Here is a 24,941-nt window from a genome sequence, read left to right as displayed (position 1 = left end):
TAACATCTCAGGGTGCAAGAGCTGCATCTAGTACTTGAATGCTAGAGCGGACACGTATCGTTTTACCCAGAGAAATCACTGTCGGGAGAAGAGTTGACCACATTGTCCAGAAAATACATTTCTGAAGAGTGACCAGACAGCTTATTCCATAAACAGACAAAAAAAAGAGACTGTTAATAAAGAAATCCAAGGTAATGGTGTTTCCCCTTTGGGAAAAAAGGAAATCCTGAATCCTCACACAGCAATTCAGCTATAGCTGTTGACATACCTCTAGCATGGACTTCCCCTTCTGCTGTAGGCCTCACTACCGGTCAGATTGGCCAACGTGCCCCTTCATGCCATTACAGAATCACACGGGGTTGGAAGGGACCTCTGGAGATCATCTCCTCCAACCCCCTGCCAAAGCAGGGCCACCCAGAGCAGGTCCCACAGGAACGTGTCCAGGTGGGTTTGAATGTCTCCAGAGAAGGAGACTCCACCACCTCCCTGGGCAGCCTCTGCCAGGGCTCTGCCACCCTCACAGCAAAGAAGTTCCTCCTCATCTTTAGGTGGAACTTCTTACATTCAAGTTTGGGCCCATTTCCTCTTGTCCTGTCCCTGGGCACCACTGAAAAAAGACCAGCCCCGTCCTCTTGACACCCTCCCTTTAAGTATTTATAAGCATTGATCAGACCCCCCCTCAGCCTTCTCTTCTCCAGACTAAAAAGACCCAAGCCCCTCAGCCCCTCCCCGGAAGGGAGATGCTCCAGGCCCCTCATCATGGTTGTAGCCTCTGCTGTCCCCTCTCCAGCAGTTCCCTGTCCTTCTGGAACTGGGGAGCCCAGAACTGGCCCCAGTGCTCCAGATGGGGCCTCCCCAGGGCAGAGCAGAGGGGGATAGCACTGCCCCACATTTATAGCATTAACTATTTGAAACTCCCACTAAAATCACCATCTGGGCCACGAGTATCTCAATACTAAGTAAATGGTCAAACAGACTAAACAAAGTCAACTGGGGAGGTTTTTAAAAAACAAAAAAAAACCCCACCAAAACAAAACTAGCACATTACACACAGTATGTTAAACATTTCAGCGAGAAAATTTCAGCTAAGGTTCACTAGGACAATTTGTAAGAATTCAAACACCTTATAAAAAATTGGGCCCCAATCACACAGGTAACAAGTGGTCAACTACAACACATCCGTGTATGAGATGTGCCTCATGTTAAGCTTGAACAAGCCTGACACATGCCAAGATGTAAAGCTATCAAGATAATTTTCCATTTAGAGCCGACACACAGCCCACAGCCCTTGGTTCAAGCAATCAAGCTCTGAACACAAAAACTTTGAGGGGCTAGAAGTGCAGTCCCCCTGCTCCCTTCACCCTAAACTGCTGCAGATTATGTTACGTTATTCAAATTTAAGTGTGACCAATGGGCATCCCTCTCCAGCATCTCACCAGGGAGCAAGGGTTATTTTGATAACTTTTATCTGTTGTTTTCCTCAATAAGCACTTTTTTTTTCTCTACAGCAAACAGCGAGTTTCATTGATAAAACAACCTGACTGTGCCCACAGTCTTACAGCCAAGGGAAAGACGGAGCACTTCACAACCCCATCTCGGGTCCTTACACTCTTGAGCAGCCCCTCAGCTTGTTGCAGATTACATGTGATGTCATAAACACGTGTGAGAAACTTAAGAAATACCGTACAAAGACTTTGAGGAGAAGCCGCCTGTGCCCCTTCCATCTTCCACAGCTGCTCCCAGGGTCTCCGTCACATTAAAAGGAGGAGTTCCAGTTTTCATGAAGGATGACCCCAAACATTTACCAGGCACATAAATATGTAAGAACAAATAAGCTCTTCAGGGCAGTAATATCCTACTCTTTGACCAAAGCCTCAGGCATTCTGGTACAGCAACAGCATATTGCTCTTCTTGTAGCTGTAGAATTCCTGTTGGTCTAAAACAAGCTGCAGGCCTGCTCCCGAAGAAGGACAGATAAAGCAACATTTCAATCCCACACAATGTTTTTAAGACTCTCAGATGCTACAGACAAACGAAACTCTTCCATATTTTTCACAAAGCACCTTCCATGGATTAGAGCCAGCAACAGACAGTATAAAAAGGATGTGAAACACCAATCAACTCAGCTGTACACCCAGTTTGCTGTTACCTTTTTATACAGCAAGTCTTCTCAATAAATGTTAAACATGTTAATTTTTTCTTTCCTTTTTTTTTTTTGTAAGGAAAAAACCAAGCATAGCTATGTCACATTCACTTGAGAGACTAATTATTTTAAGCAAATAAGCAATTTGCTCACCATTAAGAGATGCTACTCATTCCCAAGATTATACGGGCAAAGCTCACGTGTTATGGAACACACAATGCTGAAAAGCAAAAAAAAAAAAATAATAATAACCTGCACCTCACCTCTGTTCCCAGCACCGAGACAGACTGGCTGCTCTGCCCACGCCTTCAGCCTGTACACTATTCTGCTGTTGCCAAGTACTGTAGCTGAGGAAACCAAAGTGGAGTTATTTTAACCAGCAGCTCCCAAAGTGACGCAGCACCATAACACAGCTCCAGCCCAAAATGCCATCAGCCTCGGAGAGCCGTCACATTTACTGTACCTTTTTCAGCTTGGACAGCCAGACTCGGAAAAGAACAAATGTGGGCAACCCAGTAAGACAAAAAAAGAAAACAAAACAACAAAAAACCACAGATAAGGCTACAAATTAAGAGCGTATCCATGGGGGTGACTCTACAGGAACGGCAACTGATGCGGAAGAAGTTCTTCTGCCCCTTGCACCAGGGCTGTAGCAAGAACAAGATGCAAGATGTGCTTCGCTGAAGTGGCCACTGACAACCACCACTACCTGGACCACCACGATAGAAAAGATTTAAGGATTTCTACCCTTTCCAAGTCCCCATTATTCTGGAAGATTCACCTGATCACATACCTCTTCCAGGGAAAGGCAGCATCCTTCTGCTGTCATGCAACCAAAAGCACCAAAACTTCAAGATAAATACTTCCATGGCTGGAATTCCAGCAGTATGCCATGTGACACAAGAAGAGGTTTTAAGAGAAATCTCCTATTTGTTTCTTTACGCAATCAATTACTTGAATACATAGCTACTATATTCACTGTCATCAGGACAATTTCATGATTTTCAGTATCACAGAATATTACGGTTTATTTCTAGAAAAACAAGTGCTTTCCACACAAGAGCAAGCTAGAACAATAGCTCCTGTACCTTGACCTGGAAAGGCTTAATTAAGATGACTTGGCTAGCACAGCTGTGGTTTGACATTTGAATAGTAAGGGATATGAAAAATTCTGTACCAAAACAAACCAAGAAAAGTGTCCACCTGTAACAGAGTCATCTATTACAGATGGCTACATGCCCAGACACTCAACACAAACCTAGTGCTCTAGTATCCCAGCAGAAGTCAAGAGTTCCAGCTGGGGAACAGAGGCAAAGAGACTGGATCTTCTCAACTTGTGCACCTCAGCTTCTAGAAGCAGAGAGAATAACCCCAACATCATTTTCCTTTCACTTCCAGGCGGCTTCCTGACTGGGAAAGGGCCTTGCTGTTTAATTCTCCACCTTCCCCAGTCTATTCCTATGAAGATGCTGATCTACTGACACCCGCGGCGCTCACGTATCCATATGGCTTCAGATTCACCACCGTACACAGAAGGACTCTCACTACTGAAGTCCTGGATTCACGTCTGATCACGTAGTAAAACATACCCAAAATAGTGCTACCACTGGATAGGACCCAAATTGAGGACCTTATTATACAGAGCACACCAGTGAGCTCTGTAAAAATGGAAGCAAACAGCACTGTACTCACACTGCCCAAATTTTACTCACGTGCAATGTTTTGACAGCTCTGAGGTGTTAATTTAGACATCTTTCAAAGATAACCTCTTGATTCACTTTACAGCCCTTAATGCTACAAAAAGCATGCAACATACAAAGTAGTTAGAGAAAGCCATGCCAGACCCCAAAAGGGCTGTTCAGAAGTACTTTCAGCAACGTGGTTCCCAAGGTAGTGAATTGCAATACAGCCAGCCTCCACCACTTTATTTTAAATCGTCCCCAAGAACAGAAGTTCAGTTGTGAAAGACTCTTCTGGCCCAACTTAAGATCAGAACCAATCAAGGTACGTGAAATAATACTCTGCCTTAAACTTGAGGCAATAAAGTTTAAGATATACAGAGGTTTTCAAACATGTTAATATCTGATGGGCTACAAGCTACTCTGCTACCTTGATTTTAACATCTTCCTTTTTTACCATTCTGCTTGAATGGCTCAACGTTGGGTTCACAGAGGGGCTTTCCCCCCCCTACCCCAAGCCAAAACTTTGATCTGCAAAACACAATCCCAGTTCCAAATCAGTGGTCCCACTAGGTAATGCCAAAGTGAGAACCGAGATCGAACTCCACCTCCCAAAAGAATAAAGATGGCTTTAAGCTGACAACAACATGCTGCTGTGTTATTTAAAGTTGTTCATGATGTACAACTCTAAGCCATAGGAAGTTTTTTTGCCTATTTCCACTAGCCCTAAGCCACTTCAGACAACACACTGGATAATACACTTGTGATAGGCCAACAATCAGCACATGAAACGACCCAGAGCACTGATTCTCACCTTCTCTTAACTACACACCAGAGAAATTCAGGTTCAATACTCCTCCCAACACCACACAGCCGACCTGAGCTCTCCTGTGCTCTTAGAAAGTTTCCAGAAAATGCCTTTTGCAAGTATTCTGAGTTTAAGACAGGGTGAATCCCAGTGAGTAAAACAGACATTAGAAGACAACATTGCTTAAATAGTCTTTGAGGTCATCACAAAGTCACGATGGATTTCACTGGAAGGTCACAAGGGAGGAACGTATTTGGGGAAATTACTTTGGGAAGGGCTGACAAGCAAAGAGAAGAATTTAAATTTGCCCAGCACTCTCCCTAGCAGAACAAGTTTAGACTATGGTTTTATACAACAGGAGGCTGGAAGAGCTTGCAAATGCCTGGAGGAGGGGAGGGAAACAAAAAACCCCTGTAGTTTGTGGCTTGTTGTGTGCTTTTCCCTTTGTGCAGGCCTTACCAGCAAGCTGCTCATGCAAAGGAAGCCAATGTAGCCTCAGAGCACGTGGAAGGGGTGTGATGTGGACAAGCTCAGGCTCTGCTGCCGAGTCCCTGAGCTAGAACCAGCTCTGCCTTACTCCAGGAAGCCTGCCCTAGACACTGTGTCTGCACTCAGAGACGGTTCACCATACACTCAGTGCCTGCTAAAGCACAGGTTAAGGGTCATGAAACAAAAATAAGAAACACAGCAAGGCTTTGTTCGTGTAGTGCAGGTCCACATCCCTCCCACAACTCATATTTTGCATATATACATCTAACTAAGGCTATTAATAACATCAGAATGAGTATGTGCCTTTAGAGCTGTGAATCAGTTGAAGGAAAAGTACATTCTCTATTACCACACCTTTCCCAGATGATGCCGTTATCTGTTCCCATTGGGATCCCTAGAGACAGGGCAAGCATTTGCCATGAGAGCCCCATTCCAGTTCTCAGTTTCATAAAGATGCAGGGAAGACTTACAGCATAAACTAGCTTTTTCTTTTTCGCCTTTAAAAAATAACATTGCTTTATACAACTAATGAGAACCAAAGTCAGTGAAGATGGCTGCTCATCCCTGCCTGGAAGCCTTCAGTTAAGAAGAAAGAAAAAAAAAAAGTAATGTTACTACCTTCATATGCTCTTCTGCTGCAATAGTGACTCAAACAGCTCTGTGTTTTCCAGCAGCAACTGCTGTTATGGATTTTCTAACCTGTACTTCCCTCCAGTAAGCATTGACCTGTTATCCTGCTGAATCCTTGCCTCAGAGAGTTGCAGAAAATTCACCTCACTGCTTTAAGCAGGAAAAAAAGGGCCATTGAGGTTGCCATAAGAAATCCCCCATTCAAACCACACTTTACAGCATACAGGGTTTGTCCAGGTCCATGCTGGCTACAGAGATTTTCCTGTATGTTGTTCTACATCACTCATGAAGAATGCAGTTCCAGTTGACTATAACAATATAGTCTCTCTCTCTCTATATATATAGTGACTATAACTATAGCATGCAACTCCAAGACTTTTCCACACTTCTTTAATGACACTAGCTGCAACCTAGGTACGTTGCTGGGAAGTCCTGGTAGGGACTAGCAGCAACAAAGACCGTATCAGCTACTTGTTGCTTACGTAGAGTCGACTTTAGAGACTTCAGTGAGATAAGAGAGATGTCAGCGTGAATTTGAATAGCTGTGTTACAGTGAGGGACCCAGCATCTCCCCCCTCACCTGTCTCAAATACTGAAGCACCAAGGATACGGTGCTCGTAGCATCAGTTCAAAGGTAACAGTCAAAAAAAAAGAAAAAAGCAGAAGTGTCAACACAATGTCATACGTGAATAGCAATATAAAAAGCCTGAAAAATAAAACCCACGGTCAAGAGGTCTCTCCACCTACGTTTACTTAGGACCTTGTATCACTGGAGACCAGATTCTGACTGGCCTGTCTGAATTCAAAAAGAGGATCACGTTAATATCCATTTGTTTAAATCACCATGAACACGGTTAAAGAACTGCAGTCTCACGTTGTAAATGATGCCAACTGTGGTGTTGCAGTGATTTTACTTGAAGGTGGTTAGTTCTTCTGATTTTATGACATACGTAGACAGGCCCCACAGACATTGACAGAAGCAAAAAAAATCAATTTAATAATGAAAGAGCTTACTGTAAGCTCCTTCCAGATCTTATTTCAACTCAGCTGAGAACAGTGTAACAAGAGTTGACTCAGCTCAAATCAAGCCCAGACTGTTACAGAAAGTCCACAAGCCAAACAGGGTTTTGTTGGGTTTGGCATTTTCTTTTTTTAATTCTATCAAAACTTTTTGCAGGGCAATTACTTCAACACTTAAAAGAATGCATGCTCTGCTGAGTTTGTTTTGCAGTTCACTTGGTGGAAAGTATTTTACCCTGCACTAACAGGACACTCTAGAAAAGAAAGTCTCAATTAGCAAACTACCAAGCGTGATGAAGGCTGGTGAGCCTCCTGCTAGGATTCAAGAGATCCAGACAGCAGACTTGCCACCAGATTAAGCTAGGCATTATTTTTTAAACAAAAGACAGCACATTTGCCTGAATGATTTTGCATAGCAGGGCTTGAATAGCTATTTATTATTAACCTGCCCTGTTACATATAAGTACTTAATTATATCAACATAACCAGCTGTGTTCTCTAGAAGAGACTCACAACTCCTGAGGATCAAATAAGGAAACTACAAGAAGTTTTCCCAGACGAGCACACGGTTCTGCCACAAACTGCAAAAGTGTAAAATAAAATACTCCAGGCATGTAGAAAAACTATGAATACTTATTACAATAATTACTGCCTTTTTGCCACCTCAGCAGTTCTTACGCATTGTTTCAGGCCAAGATGCAAATAACAACAAACGCAGCAAATAAACATTCCTGTCCCACATGATGAATGTTCATTTGTCCCTATGTTGTTACCTGGTAAAAAAAGAGATGTTAGATGGATGCAAATAACAACAAACGCAGCAAATAAACGTTCCTGTCCCACATGATAAATGTTCATTTGTCCCTATGTTGTTACCATGGTAAAAAAACCCATGTTAGATGAGTACCATTAGTCATAAGCCACAGCACTGACAGTAATGAAGATATCACATGTACAGTTAAGGCAAAATTTCAGATGTTACAAGTAATGCACTCTAATGCATGTGTTTACATGAAACCTAAGCTTGCAAAGCTCTAAGAACTACAAGATATACTTATCCAAACGAGAAAAAAATAAGATAAACTCAGACACTACACCCTCAAAGAGATAGTGTGGAGAAAACAGACACCTCTCACTCCTGAAGGGAATTCCTCAGCTCAGCTGTTCAGACACCAGCATGCCAGGACACAGCTTTTATGGATGTCACCTCTGCTTGGGAGTAGAAGAGCGCGGGGTCCCATCCACTGTCTGGATGAAGAGAGGCTACAATCATGCTACAAGCTGGTACCTGGGGAAGGGAGGATCTCTGCTCCTCCCCTAACACAGCACTAAGGATATTGATAAATTAAACATACAGAAAACAAAAGCATCCCATTGATGACAAATGATCAGCTAACAGAACTAGAAATTTTTAATGCCATAGCAACCAACTTCACAGACCTTAAAACTCAATTAGTCAGAAGATCAAAAAAAATCTATTTTGAGGCAAGATTTCAAATATAAAGGCAATTACCTAGGCCTTTTATTCATCTAGTTCTTTGGGGTTTATTACTAGGAAGAATAACTGCAAGGCTTTTTCAAAAGTAAACGTGCATTTTCCAAAGAGCAAAACAAGTCGAGTCCACAGAGAAAGCTGTGCTCACATGCAGGAAAGCTACACTATAAAGAACATCTAGACATTATATTAGAAAATACAGACAGCAGATAATTTGCTTAGAATAATCTTTCCTCAAATCATTCCGTTCCAACCACAACAACCCAGAGCAGAGCCAGAGAGATGTCCTTTCCCCAGGTATGAAGGAGGAGAGGATGCAAGCAGGGCAAACACGATCCAGTTGTACCTGCCCACTGTCACAACTGACCAGGTTTTCAATATATTCAGAGATTTGGCTCAGTAAATCACCTCCCCGTACCCGGAGCTCTGCATAACAGCTTTCCCAGTTCATCCTGAGCCAAGCTCAGACTGCCCAGGCTGCATCCAACTTTACTTTTCCCCTTGTATTTCCCTTCCTTTCCTCCTTGGCATTCAGAACCGCAGCAGGGCAGGAGTGCCAGCTCACCAGAGGAAACAGGCTTGTAAGATAATCCCTTTTTATTAAACCAAACATCCCAGGCCAAACTGATATATAACCAGCTACCACAAATATCAGCATGCCAAGAACAGCGCAAAACGAAACAAAAAAAAAACCAGAACCACCCCACCCACAAAACCAACTCTCTAACATCAGCACAAGTGCAGCAACGTTAAGATGGCTAAAGATATGGAGTTTAATCCTCAGTTTAAAACTAAGGATCTGTGTTGAATGTTCTGTTCAGCAGACAATAAATCCGGGACCTAGCAGGAGAGAGCCCATCTTACCCTTTAGCCAGCTCACACATGGCTTTAGGAAGACGAAAAGGGTATTTTTAAATATTGCCACATCCTGAGATGAAGCCAAAGGCTGATGCCAAAGTAAGTAACCCAAACACAAATCAGGCTTTTAAAGTGTATTTAGAATTTTACTTTAAGGCTTAACTACAAAAGCCAGGAGGAAATGGGGCTTACACTATCTGAACACAAGGGAAAACAAGAACTTCAGACCAAAAACGTGCCTAATCTCAGTTAGAAAGCCCAGTCTCAGGAGAAAAAGCTTCAGAGACTGCTACAGACTTGTCTCCATCGTTTTCTTTTGCTGTCACTTGTGTTTTTTTCAAAACCTAATCATCTCAACCCCTTCCTCCTAGGTCCAACCACTCCCTCCTACTGACTTTGATAGAGACATCTTCCATTTTATGAATTTTAAAAGCAGGAGGGACCAGTTTTGACCATTCAAATTAATGGTGCATAATGCCTGATGTACAAACCACTGTAAATTCTTCATTAAATTCAGTTTGAGACAGAATGGTATCTGGAAATTTCCAATACAGATGCACAAGGTTCAGCTCACACAGAGTCTAGCATCCAGTCACAGCCCAATAATGCACTTAACTTCTTAAACCTGCAACACGTTTTTTAGTTTAAGTTAGCTCAATTTCAGCTACTGGTAAGAATTCTCCTTTTTATTTTTTTTCCTTAAGGATGTAAGAGTTGCTAAACTCCTGGGGCCCATGCAGGTGGCTTTGAATCATCACCAGGTCAACATCCCTTAGAAAAGCAGGAGGGTGTAAGCAAAGCCCTTGGCAAAGCTTAAGGTATGTTTTCCAGGTTTCTGATCACTGCCTTTAAAAAAACCAAATCCCTCTGCGTGTTGATATTTGAACCAGATAATAATGCTGTAGGCACTGTAAGAGCATCACCAGAATACTAACTGCCTACTCTTTTGCAATAGTAATGATTAAAGAACCAGAACAGTCTGCATCCCACAGCTACGTACTTACCACCCTCAGAAACAGGCAGTTTCCATCCAAAAGAGCTCACCCCAAAGCCAGGGGGAACGCCTAGAGGTTTTGTGAGACAGAAAAACAAACTCTAAGCACTGAAGGAGATGAAAACTCAGTAAACAGTGTCTTCACTATTTTCATTTCCTAAAAACTAGCCCACCCCCGGGCTATGTTTAATCCACAGCCCTCAATTACAGCTCTGGACAGGTAAATAGTCATTTGTTGCCACAGCCCAGACATCTCAAAAAAAGGTACTTTAAATGCCAGCCTCCACTTGTTCATTGGAAAACTGCGAGAGATGGAAATAACATGAGTATGTGCTCAAATATGAGATAATGTCGCATGTGGAGTCAAAACAAAACCTCTGCCCTTCACCTCAATATATTACAGAGATAAAAGGGCGGGGGGGAATTAAAATAAATGGAGCTACTGTAACAGATCCACCTCTATGCAAACAAAAAGCTTCAGGGAGACCTTCACTTCCAATCTCTTTCCCAAGAAAGTAGAGAAACAAGCACAGGGACTGAGCACACACAACTGGCCCCTTACACTGGCTGTGCATCTGAAATAACAGGAAAAATTCTATTCTTAAAACACACAGCTTTTAAGATTAACTTGTTTTGTTCTTAACCCAATCCTCAACATCAAGAGAGCCTGATTTTTCCCCTGAGAGCAGAGCATTCAGGCTCAATTATACCACCCCTGCCATAAAGGTGCTACCAAACAACTGGACCCATTCAGGATGAAGAAAGTAGCAGGAAGCCAAAACTTTGATCTCTAATCCCAATTTAGCCAGGGCTGTTTGATCTTTGAGAGATTATTTAGCCTATAATGCATCAGGGTTATATAGATGGATATAATGCTTTAAATATTGCATAACCTTTACAAATGCAATGCAAGTAAAGCTCAACAATTATGACATCAAGTTAATTCACCGATTAATCAGACCTAAGGCATGCTTTAACATTAAATTTACACTCACTAATAAGCCAGAAAAGAGCTACGCTGGTTAAGGTATTTTCATACCTGCTAATGTTTCCTACCTCAAACTCAAAACTCAGTCATGCTGTACGTGCAAATCATCATTAATCATGCAAAAATTTTTACCTAGCAAATATATTAATATTTCATGGGTTTATTTATACTATAACCACCATGAAAATTACTTTAATAGGCAGCCCATAAAAAAGGGATTAAAGGCTGCAGTCTATTTTAAGTGAAATGCAAGCTCTGAGTCTGTCTAGAAACAGGCTAGCAACCAGAATTGCTTCAGAAAAAAAACACTTTACAACTCATTTTTGAAAAACAAAAGTATCCACCACCTTATTCTATTGCTTTTATATCTTGGCATAAAGTTATTTGGATAACAACTGAGACAACCGATGACAAAATTTAAGTGATTCAAAGCAGTAACGTATCTAGTGCACAAATAATTTTAACTAGAAGGGAATTAATTCATCTGGAAAATGCACCAAAACGTGGGTTTGATTCTTTTTTCTGAATATAGTCAAAGATGTTTAAGCTGCCTAGTTCTGACCACTACCTCCTCCAACTAAGGAGCACCATCCCATTCTCCTACGAGGAAAGGAAAGCAGAAAAGCACCACTGTCCCTTGATTTCAGTCTTTCAGATGAGTTCCGCACCTGCAGAAGCAGACTCTGCCCTAAATCAATTAAATATTTCATTGACTTTGTGGATAATCAGTGGTAAAGTAGTTGATATCAGTCTCGGAGTTTGATTTTAAAAAAAAAAATAATCAGTGGTAAAGTAGTTGATATCAGTCTTGGAGTTTGATTTTTTTTTTTTTAAAGAATTCTAAAAACATCCAGTGCTTAAATAACTGTGTTGATAATACTTTAAATTAACAGTCTAAAGTAACATCTCATAAACAAAACTTTTAAAATTTAGGATTTGCAGGTTTGGTTGGCTTTTAGTTATTCTCTTACTGTTTTCTCTTGTTTCAAACTACTCTTTGCTGAGTATTTGTGTTAAACAGCTTCTCTCAACATTCACCTCAACCGTTAAACAGCTTCTCTCAACATTCACCTCACCAGTCAAGCACAGACTCAACACTCCTGTTCTTTAGATTCAAGAGAACTACCCAGCAAAAACAAGGGAGGACTTACTCAAAAGACATCCACAGTAATAAATCAGCAGGTCCTGAAATAACTTGATTGCATTCCCACTGGCTAACAAAACAAGCCCATCTTTTCTTTCCTCTACGGTCTCAAAGGAAAGGTTCCAAGTAGTTATTTCCCTTGATTATCCAAATGTAAGTGTTCTAGCTTTTCTGTATCGCACTAAGAAGAAAAATCAACTGATAATTCTAACAGCTCTTAGTAAGGCTCCCAGTTTCAAATTGAAGGTTTTTCCATTTTAGAGGAGTATTTGATATGAGAAAAATAAGATCATTGTAAACACCTATGAAAAAAAGGCTGCAGAAGCAGCCTAATTGCATCTCAAAGTCTTACCTGCTATTTGCAGCAAAGCAGTGTCCAAATACTGTCCTCAGTGACGCTATCACACACACAGCAACTCTCCCAAATCCTCCATTTACTACAGCTCGACTGCTTTTTTAATGGGCTTGGATGACTTAAGACTAGTTCCCCACCCATTTTAAAATGTAACCGTCACTTTTCCGGCACTGTCCAAACAAGCTGTCAGATGCTCCAGGGTCAAAATTAAAAGTTATAGAGCAACAACAGTTAACAGCTAATATGTCACTTATTTTCTCTGCTGCCACCTCCAATGGAAAGGAAAAGTCTGACACAACATCTGACCCCGTTGCCTATCACCTGATGTTCACAGCTCATGACTTTTGCTCAGAGCCTAAACATCAAGAGTTAAACAGCAGGGATTGGGAGAAGTCGGTTATTGTAATTAATTTCTCAGAGCAGCACTCCGGGAAGGCATTTTTACGTCAGGATACAGCCCATCACATCCGCGTTATGGCAGGAGAACCGGTGAGTCTAAAGCCAGCTGACAGGGCTCCGTACAGGCTGACAGATAAATAAGGACAAGGCTGCAGGCGGGCACCTTCAGAGAGAAAACTCCATCCAGAACCACCCAGAGACGTCCTATCCACGCCCGGGATGTCACCTCGGGAAACGATTCACCTTCAGCGCTGGGTACCAGGCAGCATTACAGCCAGACAACACCAGGAGCCAGCAAACTACTGACAACACCGTTGGCTTTGAAAGGGGAAAAGGAAACCACAAGCAAAACATAACATTAAAAAAAGAGAGCGGAGTTTTCATGAGAGATGCAGAATCGGCGTCAGGGCTTGTACTTGCTGGAAATAAAGTGTGATGCAAAGCATCCCTTCAGCTTTTGCTTCTCCCTGTGCCCTATCCTTGCATTCACCCCCCTAACTCTGTAAAACGACAAAAACCACTCCAGCAGAAAGCTGATAAACTAGAGGATAAAAAGGTCCACCTCACTGAAATGGCAGAAAACCAGTAAGCACTGGAACTGTGAAAAGAGAAGGGAGGGGCCACGCAACTGGAAAGAAAGGAACAAGAAGAGCTTGCCTTTTTGGCTTGTGAGCCACCTCCTGTAAGGGCAGCTCCTGAGATGGTGCCTCCATACCAGGGGCTCCCCAAAAGGTCCCAGGCAGGTGGAGAAACCAGTAAGGGACACGTTATTCACAAAGCAAACACCAGAGTGTTTTATAACTGTGGCAGATGGTGCATCAGGGCTCATTTAAAAAGTCTGCCACGAGCGTCTTAGTAAACTACCTGCCTAAAACTAAAACATGAAGTTCGACAAAAATCTAAATTCTTTTTGGATTTTAAGCAAGGAAGTAATCACAGTTACTGGTTCAAGGCTCCCCTTGATGAGAGTAACCATTAAGTCACTGCCATCTGCTGTCTCTGCAATGACGGATGAGGAACGAGCCCAGGTTTTTCCTGACTGCGTTTCCACTTGATAAAACCCTGTGAAAACTGACCCAGCCGGACATTCCTGGACCTCACAGCAGAGGAACCAAGGGCTAAAGAGACCTCCCTAACAAATCAGCTTCCCCCGAATGAATGAAAGGATGGGGCTAGAAAAGACCCTGAGGTAGCAACTCAGGTGTTTTTTTTTTTTTCTGGAGTTAGCCTTAAACCAATTACAGCAGATTTTTGGGAACAACCCAACCTCCCTGCGCAAAGTAAGCCAGGGCTGAAAACTGTGTATCTAGTTTGATACAGGTACGAACGAGCACTGGAAACCAACCACCTCTGCAGCTGAGCTTTATGCAAAGGTGGGAGTATGAACCTGAAAGGAAAAAAAAAGCCTTTTCGGGTGGCTGCCAGGCCGGCACCTTCCCTCAGCACCGCACAGCGCTCTCCCCACACCTCCGAGAGCACAAGAACCCTGCCAGGCACCGAAGCCAAAACAAAGCCACCCCACCGACACCTCTCCCTCCCAGGAGGGCGCTGCTTGGGGGGGGACAGCACAGAGCCCAGGGGGGCCAAGAAAGAAGGGTGCCCTCCCCCGGGGTCCCCTGTCCTTCCTCGGAAGCCCCTGCCCTCCCCTCAGGGCCCCCTCACCGGCCCGTCCGTCCCCCCCGCCTCAGACGAAGCCACCACAGCGGCGGGGGCGCAGGGCAGGAAACGCGTCCGCCACCGGCCTGCGGGCAACCCCCGCTTTTAAAAACCAAAATCCTGAGGTAACTAAGGGCGGGCGGAGCGGCGGCGGGGCGGCGCGGAGCCCCGCTCTTTGTTCGCCGCCGCCGCGGCGGGTAGGCCCGGCCCGACCCGGCCCCCGGGGCCCGGCCCTCACCTCACGGACGTCCTGCAGGCACTCGAGGACGGCGAGGTTGTTGGCCCAGCTGTGCTTGGAGCAGAGCCGCACCACGTCCTCCCGGCACACCGCCTCCTCCGACAGCTTCCACCCGCTGCCCGAGCCGCCGCCGCCGCCGCGGGGACCCCGCGGGGCCACCGCGCCCTGCCCCACCGCCTGGGCCGCTAAGGGCTGGTTGCCGGCGGCGGCGGGGCCCGCGGGAGGAACACCGCCCACCGTCGCCGACCGCGCCGCCAGCGCCAGGAGCAAGAGGAGCGCCGGGCCCGGGCAGCGGCTCCGGACACGTCCGCACGGCGCCATCTTGAATCCGCCACCTCCGGCGCGGCCGGCCCGCCCACCTAGCGGCACGCACGCCGTATGCAAATCAGCGCGCCGGCTGACGTCACCGCGCCGCGCCCCCCCACCCGGTGGGCCACGCCTCCCTCCGAGGCGGATGGGCGGGGGTTACCATGGCTACGCCCCCTTGGGCCCCGCCCCTCCCGGTGTCGCCTCAGGAGGGTCCGGGCGCCACGATGGCCCCCGGCGCCATCTTGGTCACAGAATCACAGAATCACAGAATCCTAGTGGTTGGAAGGGACCTCTGAGATCATCGAGTCCAACCACAAAAACAAAAAACAAAAAAACAAAAACAAAAAAAAAAAAAACAAACAAAAAAAAACATCACACCAAACGCCCACCAAAAACACCGCACCCACCAACTAAACCCCACACTCAACACCTCACCATAAACCAATAACCTTGGGCACTAGAGCATGCCCTGAAGAGCCATGTCTATACATTTCTTAAATACCTCCAGGGATGGTGACATCACCACCTCCCTGGGCAGGCTGTTCCAGGGCCTGACCACTCTCTCAGTAAAGTAATTCTTCCTAATATCTAATCTAAATCTCCCTTGCCGCAACTTCAGACCATTTCTTCTGGTCTTGTCATTCGTCCTTTGGGAGAAGAGGCCAACACCTGCCTCTCTACAACCTCCTTTCAGGTAGTTGCAGAGGGCAATGAGGTCTCCCCTCAGCCTCCTCTTCTCCAAACTAAACATGCCCAGTTCCCTCAGCCTCTCCCCGTAGGACTTGTTCTCCAGACGCCTCACCAGCTTGGTGGCTCTCCTCTGGTCATGCTCCAGCACCTCAATGTCTTTCCTGTAGTGAGGGGCCCAAAACTGAACACAGCCCTCGAGGTGAGGCCTCACCAGTGCCGAGTACAGAGCCGTCGCAGCCCCCGGCCGCCATTACAGCCCCCAGTGTCCATCACGGCCCCCAGCCGCCATCACAGCCCAATGGTGGCCTCCAGAGCCTGTCAGCCCCACAGGACGGCGGCAGGGGAACGTGAGGAGCCGTGCTCCCGGCACACTCACACCTCTGGGACAGCAGCCTGGCCCCACAGTGGGTATTAAGATGATACAACCAGGTTTTGCCCCAAATCTCTCAGTTCCCACCCGTGAAACGTAGCTCGCAGTGCCCTCAGAGAGTTGTCGGGGACAGTCATTAAAAGCCTGGGAAGCTCTTGGCTGCCCCTGCGATGGAGGGAGGAAGGGGAGCCTGTGAGGAAACGGTGCTCGGAGCGGGGTTGGATGAACAGAAAGCCTGGGGCCGCGTGTGGAACAAAGAAGAAAAAATATTGATTAGCTGCTTGAAAAACCCAAAAAGCTTGAATAAAACATTGGGGGAAAACAAAAAAACAAAAACAAAAAAACCAACCCACCGAAAGTATTGACAAGTGACTGCCTGCCAGCCAGGATGCTCGTGGGCAAGGGCTCAGAGGCCAGGGTAGCCCAGCCCCTGGAGCAGCCAGCCAAAAAAGGGCAGAAAAATCACACTTTGGGGGTGCCACGGCACTGCCCGATTTGGGGTTGGGGGGGTTGGCTGCAGCCCCTGCCCTTTCATGGCAGGAACGCTCTGTTTTGGGTAATATCGCAGCCCCCGTCTGCCAGACCTCTGGATTTCACAGTAAAAAAAGAACCTGCCTGGGTGTCGGGTGGGCGACAGTGATGGAACACGGGGTTTTTTGGGTGTCCTCAGAGTCCCTCAGCAGTAAGATCTCACCAGACCAGCTCACAGCACCCTCCCGGGATGAGTTTGCCCCGCAATATTTGCATCCATGGCAGATGGATGTGAGAAACACTGACTCACATCTTAGAATTTAAAGAGGACAAAGTCACCGAAGCAAAGGTTAAAAAAATAATTTATTAATACGAAACAGCGCTGAATCGGGTGCACCAAAAATAGATGCACGATGATCTTTTAGCTTTCAGGTATTTTATACCTTTATCCCGGCCGCTTGAGTTTCTGTCTCCCTTCTCATTGGCTGAGAAGTTGGAGCTCACATTCTTCCCGACCGCTTGACCTATTACAGGTTTATTTTGCACTTTTTCCCATATAAGGCACACACACACCTATTCTACGAAATCATTATCCTAACCACGCCTTTGATTAGTTGATTATGCTACACATTCTTTCAGAGTCTTTGCTACCATCTACTTGGCAGATTTACCAGACTGGTTTCTTTGGCCTTATTGATACTCCCCTACCCTTTGGGTTTTTGTGTTGAAGGCCATGTTCTAGTCTGTTTCTCTTCACCTAGATAACGCTCTGCGAACACGGATCCCTTGACAGACCAAGGGCATTTCTGGGGATTAATTCGATACAATTTATTAGACTCTACTATTACTAAGGCTTCTTTGTTAGTACTATCACACTAACAATGATACATCAATTAGCTGAAGCAAAACTTAGCTTATTTCCCACATGGAGATGGGGCAGAGGAGAATCTGCCTCCATTCCTCCACCTGCTTGACTCCAGGAGCAGTTTTCCCAGCACAAGCCAGCATCGGCTCACAGTCGGAAGCTTTTGCCTGGATGCCAGGATCCACCATGGCTCGGTGAGCTGGGGTGAAGCCAAGCTGTAGGGCTTGCTCCCTTCTTGCCCCAGGTTGCCACATCTGATGCCCCAGGTGCCTGGGGCACAGCCCTTCTTTTGGGGGTGCCACCAGCCATCTCACCCGCACCAGAGCCCACCGTGGCCACCACGATGCACGTGGAGAGAAGGATGGGAGAGGGAAGGGGGGGGTTCAGCTGGCAAAGTCCCCTCACTTCTCGCATTGGGAGTGTCACGTGGGGACACGGGGCTGGGGAAAGCAGCTTTTGTGCTGGCACCCAGGGCCCGCGCAGCTGGGAACACTCGAGAACAAAAGGCAGCACAATCCAGCCATGCTTGGCAGCCCGTTTGGCTAGTTGTCTGGAAGTTATTGGAAGAGCTGGCCCAGCACGAGGGCTGGCTCTGCTCCCCCATCTGTGGCAGGGTGAGGATGGAGGGGAGCAGGGTTATGGCTCCCTTCTCCTCCCCGCACCCTCGGGAGCTCTTAGGAGAGTCGCCCTGTCTTTCTGTGAAGCTCCTGACCTTGGATTCTAACACCCTGCCATTGAACCAGTGTTTCATAAGGAGCCCTACGCTCACCATGTCCATCCAGCCAGTTAAAGAATCACAGAATCACAGAATTGTCAGAGTTGGAAGGGACCTCTAGAGATCCTCCAGTCCAACTCCCCTGCCAAAGCAGGGTTGCCCAGAGCACATCACTCAGGAGCATCCAGGTGGGGCTTGAAGATCTCCAGAGAAGGGGACTCCACCCCCTCCCTGGGCAGCCTCTGCCAGGGCTCTGCCACCCTCACCCCAAAGAAGGTCTTCCTCAGATTGGAGTGGAACTTCCCATGGTCCAGCTTGTGCCCGTTGCCCCTCGTCCTGTCACTGGGAGCCACTGAAAAGAGTCTGGCTCCATCCTCCTTCAACCCACCCTCTAGATCCTTGTCAGCATTCAGAAGGTCTCCCCTCAGCCTTCTCTTCTCCAGGCTCAAGAGCCCCAGCTCTCTCAGCCTTTCCTCATCAGGGAGATGCTCCAATCCCTCCATCATCTCTGTTGCCCTACGCTGGACTCTCTCCAGCAGTTCCCTGTCCCTCGTGACCTGGGGAGCCCAGAACTGGAGGCAGGATTCCAGTTGTGGCCTCCCCAGTGCAGAGCAGAGGGGGAGAATGACCTCCCTCCACCTCCTGGCCACACTCTTCCCTACGCAGCCCAGGATCCCATTGGCCTCTCCGCCACCAGGGCCCATTGCTGGCTCCTGGAGAGTTTACTCTCCACCAGGACCCCCAGACCCTTCTCCTCAGCAGTGAAGGACGAGGTTACTTCTTTGCATGTAGAGACATCTCTGCCCGTGTTTAATTCTCACCACTCCCAGCAATAAACCCCATTTCTACAGCCCCCAGCTCGGCAGAGCCAGGCAGGGCTGAGCTGAAGCCTTTCCTAACTGATGGTCATCTCCACCAGCAAATGCTGCCGTGGACAACCTGCTCAGGTGCTTCATTACCGCTACCGTTCAGCGCTTTTTCTTGATGGCGAAGGCTCCCTATTTTATGTTTTATTCTCGTGACGTGCACCAGTTCAGCCCCAGTTTGTTTCAGCTTTTCTCCTGGGTCAGAGTCCCACAGCAACATTGCTCACACACGTTAGGAAATAACCAGATGGCCACGGCTGTATTTAGCTTCTCAGGAAGCTGTGGGCAAACAGGAGACAATATTACAGCTCCGATCCAGGGGGTGAGGGCAGAGGGAGCTTCGTGCCTCTTACGCCTCCCCCTTCATCCAGCCCAACTGGACATTTATGTTTTTGGCAAAGAAGTGACGCTGTTGATGCATCATAGAATGGTTTGGGCTGGAAGGGACCTCAAAGCCCCCCCAGTGCCACCCCCTGCCCTGGGCAGGGACACCTCCCACCACACCAGGTTGCTCCAAGCCCCCTCCAACCTGCCCTTGAACCCCTCCAGGGATGGGGCAGCCACAGCTTCTCTGGCCAACCTGGGCCAGGCTCTCACCACCCTCCCACCAAACAAGTTCTTCCCCACATCTCAGCTCCATCTCCCCTCTTGCAGGGTCAAACCCTTCCCCCTTTTGCTGTGGCTCCCCTCCCTGATCCAGAGTCCCTCCCCAGCTTTCCTGGAGCCCCCCTTCTTTAGGGACTGGAAGGGGCTCCAAGGTCTCCCCGGAGCCTTCTCTTCTCCAGGCTGAACCCCCCCAACTCTCTCAGCCCCCCCTCCCAGCAGAGGGGCTCCAGCCCTCCCAGCATCTCCGGGGCCCTTTTGCTTCACGAAGCATCAGAAGCCCCAGGCCGTTCCTGCAGAGCCCATTACCCCCATATTTATGCGGTTAGCACCTACTTTTACAAAAAATTTTAAAAAATGGGCATTTTTCCAACCCTTCCTCTAACCTGCCACGATTCCTTCCCAGCCCGGCCTCTGCCTGCCCCAGCCCCAGCGCTGCTCCCAGCGTGATGCCGGCTGCAGCACAGAGGGGTTTGCTCCCCCCTTCCGCCACCTCCGCTGCCAGCGGAAACACTAAATTGGACCTGATGCGAGACTAAAACCCCCTGGACCCTCAAATTAATCACGCTTCACTGGGGGGGATAATCACTGAAATTAGAGCATTTTTTTTATTCCCTCTTGAGGGGCACGGGCTGGACAGAGTCTGTAACCCGCTAAGTTTGCTCCAAGGATAAATATACATTTTTTGGGCATAGTTCCCCAAACTCTTTGTTTGTTTTTTTACTACTTAGAGGTGCTATTTTGGAAGAGACGGGGCAGGAGCAACATCCCCCAGGTCCTGGCTGTTCTCAGGATGCTGCTCTGGCTCCAAGGTGGTATCGATGAACCCCCCACCGCAGCAGAGCGGGGTTTCCTGCAGGCTCCTGCCGTTCTGCCCTCGGGGCGTTATCTCTCCATAATCTTTCACTATCTCTAAAGCAAATAAACAAGGGTAAATATTGTTACCTTAACCCAAGGAAGCTGTTTACACTGACCTGCCCGACGCTGCAGGCTGAGCGCTCCCAGGGGAGGGCAATTTAGGGACGGGGCTGGACTCAAAGTGGGTCCGAGCACTCAACTAATTCACATTTTAGCTGGAAAAAGCCTTTCCTGCAGACCTGCTAATAGATAGTCAGAAGTGCCATCGCAGCAGGTGAGCCCTTGCCCCTTTCTCCCTGGGCACTGAAATCTGTTCATTTACCAGTTCTGGGATTCCTCGCAAACCAAACCCAACAGAAAACTCACTTTTGCTCGCTTACTCTGTTTTTTTTTCTTTTTTTCCTCCTCCCAGAACTCTTTTTCCTCATATTCCCTCTCCTTCAGAAACCAGCAGAGCGCCAGGGCTCTCTGTTAAGGGATTTACTGCCTTGGGGGAAAAAATCTGCTCATCTACATTAGCTGAAAAAAAAAAAAAAAAGTTGCTGGGTTCTTCTCACCAACTGAAACAGGAAAACGAAGTGAAATCCCAGGGGGCTGCTCTGGCCCCCTCAGCGTGACGAGGCACAGATGGAGCTGCTCGTGTCACTCGCTGTGTCACCTGAGTTTAGTCCCATTTGGTCCGGGACACATAAAATACCCACTTTATACCCCGGGAAGAGCCAAGGGAAGGTCCTGCCTTACTTAGGCCAAAGCTGCGCTCACACTTCTTCCCTCACACATTTTTAGTGCTACCTTTTGCCTGGAAAAATAAAAATAAATGGCAAAAGGCCCATGCAGAGGGAAGAGCAAGGCCCCGTGCTCTGGAAGCAGAGCGCTGCCTGGCTTCACCTACGGGCTCCTGTCAGATTAACTACAGGAATTGCCAAGGGGCCACCCTGCTCCACAGGGACATCTTCCCAGAGACCAGAAATAGCCACGTTGGGGCTTCTCACCTAAAACACCAAAGAAAAGAGCTCAGCCCCTCATGGCAGCTGCCCTGCGTCGTGTAGACACTCATTTTTTCCTTCCTTCAAGCCCCTTGGACTTCAGCCAGAGATGAGCAAATATTTAATGAACACGTTTGACCTTTGATGAGTCCTGGATGCTGATGGCTTTCCCCAGGCAATTTAGGTGCTCTTCCCCAGAGCCTGCTGCAAACCTGTGACCAGGGCAGCGTGACAAGGTTCTTCACATCTCCAGTCTTTGGAAGTTTTCTTAATTTCTGGATTTGAAAACTGAGAGGACATGGAAGTGTCACCTTCCGTTATTATTTTAATAGTATTTTAAGTTTGTACCTCTTATTCCTGTGGAGCAATATAAAGTAGAACCCAAGTGCTACCTAGAAAATCAAAAGATAAGAGGCTTTTTAATGCCTTTTTCTGTAGGACTTCAAAATTTTCCAAAGTTCTTGGAGGAGGAAGAGGTTGGAGTGGGCTGAGAACAAGCAGCTCATTGCACTAAGTTGGCAGAGACGAGCCTGCTCCTTCTGGTTTGAGCTGGTGTTACCGGGGACCTTCTCACCCTGTTCTTCTTCCTACCAACCCTTTGTTCCCTGATCGTGGTCAAAATGCCAAAAAAGTCTCACATCAGTGAGTTTCTTTCCAATTCAGAGGATGTCCCAGGTGCAGGGCCTGACCCTGCGCCGCCCTCACCTCTTCCCTCCCCTGCCCAGAGCAGCAGGGCCTGGCGAGGTCTCTCCCTTCACTAAAACCCTCCATTATTTCAATTTGAAGCCAAATGCAGCTTGGAAATAATTATTACAAAGCATGAAAATCCGTACCTGCATATGAGGATGTTTGATTATGTCCCCGAGATGGGCACTGCAAATCACCAAGACATATTTTTAAAATGCAGCAGCTCTATTTGGTAACTATAAACGCTTTATTTTTACCGTATATAAAAATATAAGAACAAAATACTCTACAGAAAAATATAAAGTTAAGCAGAGATCATCTCCATCTCAATTGTTAAGAGGTAAGACACGAACGGGATCATTCTGTGCAAGCTCCAGACTTCAGAAAATGAAACTGTCCAGGCAGTTTAAGGGGTGGCACATCCAATGTGAACAGAGGATGGATGCTGCCTCCCAGGGCCAGAGGGGGGGTCTGCCAGGGGACACCTTCCCAGCACCGGGAACTCAGCTTCCAACCTCCTTCAAAGTTTGCTCTTGTTAAACATAAAATGAAACTCAAGTCCTGTTTCATGATCTGACCTGGAGATAAATGTCCTCACCCCCGTCAGGGTATTTACTGAGGGTGCTGAGGGCCAGCGCACGGCCCGGAGCCGGGATCCCACCCGACGGGCTCAGATTTAAGGAAAGCAGTGGATCTGCAGTGAACTCGTGCACAAATACAACTGGCAGCTGGCTCTGACCGGCCGGTGAGCTGGCAAGGATGACTTCAGGAAAGGCAAAAGGGCAGTGAAAGCAAGCTGATGAAATCCCCGAGTTTCCACCAGTTCCTCCAAGTGGAAAAATAGCCCCCAGCATTAAAAAAAAAACCAACCCAACATTCTTCATTCTTTCGCAAGGTCCTGGCTGTTTTGCACATTGCTGTCTGTGAGGAAGGACACCACAGGCTGCAGCAGTACAGGGTCATCTCCCCCTCTTCACCTGTGCTTCTCCACTTCCATCTTCCACAAGGCAACTGCCCAAGTTCACTTGTAGATGAAGCAGGGAAGAGAGAAGAGGAAGGAAATGGAGGCAGAGAATTAAGGAATTACAAGTGCAAAGTATACACCCAAGGACAAAAGCCATGGAAGAAAAGAGTTCTCTGTAGATTTTCCAAGCCTCTTCTCTCCACGGCCTGTCTTCATCAGGGAATAGCTGCTAACTGACCCTAGACCTTCAAAAGAACATGGAAGCACGTTCTCCACACGATCCAGATGCCAACATTGCCACCTTCTCATCACCGTGTTACCACAGCAAGACTCCAAGAGGAAGTGCAGTAGGAGTCTTGGCTCTTCCAGATCCTCTCGTTTTGTTGATTTGCAGAAAAGATTTACTCCTGTCAGATTAACTACAGGAATTGCCAAGGGGCCACCCTGCTCCACAGGGACATCTTCCCAGAGACCAGAAATAGCCACGTTGGGGCTTCTCACCTAAAACACCAAAGAAAAGAGCTCAGCCCCTCATGGCAGCTGCCCTGCGTCGTGTAGACACTCATTTTTTCCTTCCTTCAAGCCCCTTGGACTTCAGCCAGAGATGAGCAAATATTTAATGAACACGTTTGACCTTTGATGAGTCCTGGATGCTGATGGCTTTCCCCAGGCAATTTAGGTGCTCTTCCCCAGAGCCTGCTGCAAACCTGTGACCAGGGCAGCGTGACAAGGTTCTTCACATCTCCAGTCTTTGGAAGTTTTCTTAATTTCTGGATTTGAAAACTGAGAGGACATGGAAGTGTCACCTTCCGTTATTATTTTAATAGTATTTTAAGTTTGTACCTCTTATTCCTGTGGAGCAATATAAAGTAGAACCCAAGTGCTACCTAGAAAATCAAAAGATAAGAGGCTTTTTAATGCCTTTTTCTGTAGGACTTCAAAATTTTCCAAAGTTCTTGGAGGAGGAAGAGGTTGGAGTGGGCTGAGAACAAGCAGCTCATTGCACTAAGTTGGCAGAGACGAGCCTGCTCCTTCTGGTTTGAGCTGGTGTTACCGGGGACCTTCTCACCCTGTTCTTCTTCCTACAAACCCTTTGTTCCCCGATCGTGGTCAAAATGCCAAAAAAGTCTCACATCAGTGAGTTTCTTTCCAATTCAAAGGATGTCCCAGGTGCAGGGCCTGACCCTGCGCCGCCCTCGCCTCTTCCCTCCCCTGCCCAGAGCAGCAGGGCCTGGCGAGGTCTCTCCCTTCACTAAAACCCTCCATTATTTCAATTTGAAGCCAAATGCAGCTTGGAAATAATTATTACAAAGCATGAAAATCCGTACCTGCATATGAGGATGTTTGATTATGTCCCCGAGATGGGCACTGCAAATCACCAAGACATATTTTTAAAATGCAGCAGCTCTATTTGGTAACTATAAACGCTTTATTTTTACCGTATATAAAAATATAAGAACAAAATACTCTACAGAAAAATATAAAGTTAAGCAGAGATCATCTCCATCTCAATTGTTAAGAGGTAAGACACGAACGGGATCATTCTGTGCAAGCTCCAGACTTCAGAAAATGAAACTGTCCAGGCAGTTTAAGGGGTGGCACATCCAATGTGAACAGAGGATGGATGCTGCCTCCCAGGGCCAGAGGGGGGGTCTGCCAGG

The 24,941-nt window shown here is 46.9% G+C and overlaps 1 protein-coding gene across 1 annotated transcript in view; it reads right to left on the bottom strand.

The window, feature by feature from the left end:
* Window positions 1-15,223, bottom strand: part of GLG1 (golgi glycoprotein 1) — an 89,476-nt gene extending 74,253 nt beyond the window's left edge. The window contains exon 1 of the mRNA XM_014960764.1: window positions 14,897-15,223. Within this exon, the coding sequence (XP_014816250.1) occupies window positions 14,897-15,217 (321 nt within the window). The 5' untranslated portion in view covers window positions 15,218-15,223. The remainder of the gene's footprint in view (window positions 1-14,896) is intronic.
* Window positions 15,224-24,941: the final 9,718 nt, after the last annotated feature.

Source organism: Calidris pugnax, unplaced genomic scaffold (assembly GCF_001431845.1).
Source record: "Calidris pugnax isolate Ruff unplaced genomic scaffold, ASM143184v1 scaffold347, whole genome shotgun sequence".
Taxonomy (NCBI): domain Eukaryota; kingdom Metazoa; phylum Chordata; class Aves; order Charadriiformes; family Scolopacidae; genus Calidris; species Calidris pugnax.
Note: the sequence above shows the minus strand (reverse complement) of the source record. Positions and strands in the feature narration are given on the sequence as shown.